The following is a 6175-nucleotide window of genomic DNA, read 5'->3' on the forward strand; positions in this document are numbered from 1 at the left end:
CACAACGCCCGGCCATTTTTTGGTTGCAGCCGTCATTGTTGTTTGGCGGGTCCGGGCTGGGGATTCAAACCCGCCACCCTAGGTGTACGTGGCTGGCGCCTTAGCCAGTTGAGCTATAGGCGCCGAGCCGATGTAAACATTTTTTGTGTGTATTTTTTCCTATTCTTTTCCCAAGGGCAAGATGACCTAGCTGGGTGAGAAAACAAATGTCCCCTTCTTCAGGGACAGAGTATGCCTGGCTTCCCCACCGCGTGGCATGGAAACTCAGGATGGAAGCCTCTCTGGAACTTTTCTAACTATGCCTTGTCTTCCAGGGCCATCCACCTGACCATGCCCCAGCTGCTGCTGCAAGGATCTCACAACCTGCAGGATCTGCTTGCCCAGGCCAAGCTGCCCACCCTGCTGGGTACCAAGGCGACCCTGGGCAAAATCAGCGACACCAACCTCAGAGTGGGGAAGGTGCTGTGCAAGCTGGTCTCTATGTCTCACAGAGTGGGAGATGCCAATGGGAGGACACAGAGAAAGCCCCAGGCAGGCTGGCAGGGTAGGAGGGAGAGGAGAATAGGGCCAAGGATTGGATAGAAGAGGCCAGAGCTTTCTGGGACAGTGCATAACTCCTGCTCCTGCCTTGCATGTGTTCTGCAGCCTGCTCAGCCTGGGATGAGGAAAGTGAGCATCCCCAACTCTGAGCCCCTTCTTCAGGGCATGCTTAGCAGTAACAGACTTTCCCTCTGCCACTTGGGACGATGCACACTGCAATCACCACAGACACACCTGCTGCACTAGGCACCAAGCTAGGTGCTAGGGAGGAGGCGGGTTCATCCAGCAAGGCATGAGCCTGCTGGCAAAGTCAGCTAAGCGCTGGTGGGCCACAGAAGAGGCACCAGGAATTCTGCCCTGACTAGCAAGGTGGAGAATGGAGGCATGAGGGCGTGAGGGGCACAGTAGGGCCAAGTTAGGGTCACCTACACACAAGCACTTTGTCTACCCTGAGGGGCAGGCTCTGCTGAGCTGGACAAACCTCAGGCAGGAACACAGCCCCCTGTGCCTTCGGGTGCTATCCCCATGTCACTGTTTTGCAGGTAATGAACAGCATTCTTTTTGAACTCAAAGCCGATGATGGAGACCAGCCCACAGAGTCTGCCCAGCAGCCCGACGGGCCCGAGGTCTTGGAGCTGACCCTGAGCAGCCCATTCCTGTTTGCTGTGTACGAGCGCGACTCCAGTGCCATACACTTCTTGGGCCGCGTGGCCAACCCACTGAGCATGGTATGAGGCTAGGGCTCCAGACGGAGGGCCCTGCAAGGCCTCTGCCCTTGGCCCCCAGGACAAAGGCCAACAACACACAGCAACCCTGGGCAAAATCAACGATTTGTCCAGTCCCTGCCTTTTCTTCTGACAGTCAACTCTAAGTTGGAAAGCAGCTTCTCTCCTTGGCAAAGCAGTGTCATGCAGAGTGAGCGGGAGAAGTCCAACCTCACAAACAGGCCTCCCAGGTTGCTGGATTTATTTTGGAGGCCTGGGGGTGGGGAACCAAGAGCTGGCATTTAGCACAGGACTATTTTCCCAGAAAGAAATTAGACAGACCAACTAGTTTGTGAAACCAAAAACTGTTCCTGTTTTAGGTGAGAAGAGAAATAGGCTTTTCAAATTCAAAGGCTTTTCATTGCCTTGGTTTATACTTAGCTTAACGAATGTGAGACTATGATCTTCATGCAGTTTCCACACTAGATTAGTGTTTTCTTCCATAGATATTTGTGAATTTTGAACAATTAATTACGAAAAACACAAACATCTGGATTTGTTAGAATGTGAAACCGTGGCTGGTTGGCCCGCACTTGTGTTAGTAATAAATGTCTTGCAACAATAAACCAAAAAATTATCTTTCATTTAGCAGTAGCAGAGACGCATGCGATCGAGCTGACAGGCCGTGTGTGAAGAGAAGCCAGGACTGGGGGGTGGAGTTCCCGTGGCAGGCCTGGGCTGGCACTTTGTCTTTGGAGAAGTTTTAGGGAATGGGTTTCTTTGGACATGTCCATTCATAAGCAGTGGTGGCAATCTGTGTGATGGCCAGGCGACAGGAAGCAGGAGAGGGCAGGGACCTGGGAAGTTGGGCACTTCGTCCCCCCTCCCCCAGTGATGCAGGGTGGGATGGCTGCTCGTCCTGTGCCTGCAAAATGGAAGGCAGAGAAGTAAATCTTCCTGAATAAATATTAGCAAATTCTTTTCTCCCTGTTGAGTGTCTGCCTGTTTCCCCTCAATGGGCTTAGACGCACAGCTGTGAAATTGTGGGCTAACCTGAGGAGGAGGGGGCTCCTCCTGGGGACGTCAGCTGGTAATGGTAATGATGCTTCCTTACGTTTGGAAACCACTTGATCTTCCTCCCCTCCATAAATGTTGTAATGAATAAGTAAGCAGTGCAGCATGCTAGCTGTCAGTCAGAGCCAAGGGGGACCTGCCTCGCAGCCCTTCAGATCTCAGCCTCCCCCAGCCCCAGACGTCTCCCTCTGGTCTTGAGTGCATCTCCCTACCTTCCACTCAAGAAGACAGCTTCTCTTTTAGTTCTCATGTTTGGGACTGTTTGCCACATCAGTGCCTGTAACCCCTTCACCATAAGGCACATCACCAGTTTTATTTGGGGCACCTTTCACTTCCATACTCAGCGCAGCCTGGTTTGTTCTCGCCTCAAGGCTTGGACGGTGAACGCTGGTCACTGGCACTCTCTGAAATGGCTACTAGACACCAAGTCTTTGGAAGGACTGGAAGTACATGGACCAGGAGTCCTTTACAGCCTTGCTGTTCACAGCATGGCCCATGGACCAGAAGTCGAGGTAGCAGTGGTATGGGGCGGCAATCCTGGGAGTTTCTTAGGGATACAGAATCTCAGGTCATGCCTGAGCCTGCAGAGTCAGCCTCTTCATTTTTACAGGAGGCCCAGGCTTTGAGGTCGCCCATAATGACTTGAGAGAGCACTGCCGCGCACCAGAGAAACAGATTGAGCGCAGACTTTATTTTAAAGGCAGCTGGCAGTATAGTACCCAATTGTACTCAGCAGCTGCTCAGCCTCTGGGAACTGTGAGCAGTACAGGCTGCCGAGGAGCTCTGTGCTCAGGCTGCATTTGCTGTGTGAGTTACGAATGGGAAGCTGGGTCAGACAGATCTCCAGGGTGTTAAAAATACAAATACCAACATTTGCAGGTTCCTTAACACACACACAAATATTAGTTCTAGGGGTCTGGTGTGTTTCTCTTGAACAATTCCTCACTGTGTTCTAAGTTTTCCTGGGATGTGAGACAGGCTTGGCATAGGGATCACAGCTGGAGTCCCCCAGAGGAAATTCAGTGGGTCCCAAATCTCATAATGAATTTGGAAAGCTGAAAGATTTTTGTTATTCATTTGGGAGCAAAACCTGACCTGAACAGATGTGAGACTGCCTAAGGTCATCACATTATGAAAGTTGACAGTGTGAATATTCCTAAATTCGCTGCTCAAAGATGCCTGTGTGTTTGATTATAAGATGCCATTCCCGGAAATGGGCTGGGAAGTATAAGATACATCATAGACAGTAAGCCACTTCACCTTGCTACACCCCAAGACACTCTGACCCCTCAAACATGTGCTGAATGGCTGGGATGGGGTTGGGGGTGTGAGCACCATTCCATGTGCTTCTCCCTAACAGACTATATTTTTTAGAGCAGTTTTAGGTTCATAGCAAAATTGAGAGACTGGTGTAGAGGTTTCCCATGTGTGCCTTATCCCTGAAGACTTCCCCCACAGTCAACATCCCCCCCAGAGAGGGCCACTTCCCACAAGCCCTAAATCTGCAGTGACACGTCTCTATCCCCCGAGTCCGCAGTTTACATCAGGTTCACTCTGGCGTTGCATACTCTGTGGGTTTGGATACGTGTACAGCAATTTGTGCCCACCATGGCAGGGTCACACAGAGCAGTGCCACTGCCCACAAATGCTCTGTGCTCTGAACGCCTGGCAACTGCTGCTCTTGTCACCGTCTTCTTGGCAGCTCTGCCTCCCAGAATGTCACACAGCTGGAGCCCCACGGTGTGCACCTTTCCAGATTGGCTCCTCCCATTTGGCAGTGCACATGATGGCTCCTTGTCATCTTCTGTGGCCTGACTGCTCCCTCCTCTTTGCTGCTGAGGGGAGTTCCATAGACCATATATACCAGCTCACTTCTCAATTCACCTGTGCATGCACACCTCCTTGCTTCCAGGTCTGGCCATTATGAGTAAATCTGCTATAAACAGTTGTGTGCACATGCTTTCCCATGCAACATTTTTAAAAAAATTTTATCTATTTATTTATTGAGGCCAAGTTTCCCTGTGTTGCCCAGGCTAGAGTGCAATGGCGTCATTAGAGCTCACAGCAACCTCAAACTCCAGATCTCAAGAGATCCTCCTGCCTCAGCCTCCAAAATGCCCAGCTAATTTTTTCTATTTCTAGAAAAAGGATCTTGCTTTTACTCTTGAAAAAGAGTTTCTATTTCTAGAAAAAGGGTCTTGTCTCTTAGAGACAAGGGTCTTGCTTTTACTCTTGCTTTAACTCCTAAACTTAAGGGATCCTCCCACCTCGGCCCTCAGAGTTCTGGGGTGACAGGCATGAGCCACTTTTAAAGTTGCAGAATGATGAGAGATGTCCTGAGTGACTCTCAAACACCAGGTGTGCTGACTTTTCACACCTCTTCAATAGAGTAGGGGTCTCACAGTCCATGTCCCTGCATTCAAGTTGGTTCATTCTTCTGTTGTTACCTGATCCTTTGAGGCTTGCTTTTAAGTTTTGTTAGCTGGGCTAAAAGCAGCTTTTTGCATCTAGGCTGATTGGGCTCCACCACCAAGGCCATATACTCAGTGGCAAAGCAAAAGAAGCAGTGTCACATCACGGATGTTTGCAAATCTTAGACAGATGGCCTTCCCCTCAGAGTTTCTAGGGCTGAGGTCTTATAGAGAGAGAGATGACTGCCACCTGGTCAAGGCTTCCTTTTTTTCACAAATCACTGGGAACATGGGAACGCTTCGTGGCTGATGGGGAGAGATCTATCTGATGCACTCAGAAGCCATTAACACAGAGAATAACAGTGCTGTTAAACTAAAGGGATCATGCTTAAGAATCTCGCACTGGCTCAGGGTATGACATTTACCACTGTTCTGAAGTCTGAAACACGAACACAGGATGATCCACTCATCACCAATGATGTGGTCCTGTCGGCACGAATCCTGTAACACCAGAGCCACTGCTGCTGCTGCGGGAGCAACATCTGGACCCCCAAACCAGGGTTCTGTGGTTATTCAGAAGGGCACAGCAGAGGAAAGGCAGCACCACAGGAGTTCAGGAGGGCTATCCTATGGCATGTGGTAGGCCTGCCCATAGTCAGGTTTCGTGACTATGTGATTCTCACTGGTAGTTCTAGGAAGCCACGAGGAACTACTGGTAATAACCACAGACAGGAGATCATGGAGTGCCCAGTCCACTTTCTTCTGTCAGTTCTGGACATGCAGCTTGACTATAGTGTCCAGCCCCTGTATGACTGAGCTCCAGACACTGGAGGGAGTGGAAAGTCTGTGCTCACCCAAACTGGGGCCACAGCCCCAGTGGGTATCCCCTCACATTCTCTCTCTTTCTCTCTGGTTGGCTGCAGTGGAAGGGAGTGGGCTGAACAGTGGCCTCCAAAAGACATGCCCAGGTCCAGGCCCTAACTCCCAGAACCTATGACTGACTGTGTTTGGAAAGATGTGGCCAGGTTAAGGATCTCGAGATAAGATCCTCCTAGATTAACTTGAGGGGTGTGGTGTCCTGAATCCAGTGACCAGCATCCCTACAAGTCAAAATAGCAGAAAACAGAGAGAGAAGGCCACATGAAAACAGAGTAAGGGACCATGGCAAGCTAAGGACACCAGGAAGTGGAAGGAGGCAGAATTCTTCCCCAGAGCCTTTGGGGGCTATGCATGCAGGCAGCTAACTCCTTGGGATTGGACATCTGCCTGCAGAGAAGACATTTGTGATGTTTTAAGCTACCGTGTTTGGGGTAGTTAGGCAGCCTGGGAAATGAACAGATGGTTCTCCCAGAGAGAACCACAGGAGGGAGCGCCTCCCAACTGCATGACATCACCCCAGAGAGAACCACAGGAGAGAGTGCCTACCACTGCATGACATCACCCCAG

General features: G+C 50.5%; 1 protein-coding gene across 3 annotated transcripts in view; it reads left to right on the forward strand.

Annotated features, from left to right (window-relative positions):
• Positions 1-2228, forward strand: part of AGT (angiotensinogen) — a 12508-nt gene extending 10280 nt beyond the window's left edge. For all 3 annotated transcript variants that reach the window (XM_023513906.1, XM_023513904.1, XM_023513905.1), the window contains exons 4-5: positions 315-459; positions 1083-2228. In XM_023513906.1, coding sequence (XP_023369674.1) covers positions 315-459; positions 1083-1274 — 337 coding nt within the window. In that variant the 3' untranslated portion in view covers positions 1275-2228. The remainder of the gene's footprint in view (positions 1-314; positions 460-1082) is intronic.
• Positions 2229-6175: the final 3947 nt, after the last annotated feature.

This window comes from Otolemur garnettii, unplaced genomic scaffold, assembly GCF_000181295.1.
Source record: "Otolemur garnettii isolate 467f Iridium unplaced genomic scaffold, OtoGar3 scaffold00045, whole genome shotgun sequence".
Classification (NCBI taxonomy): Eukaryota; Metazoa; Chordata; class Mammalia; order Primates; family Galagidae; genus Otolemur; species Otolemur garnettii.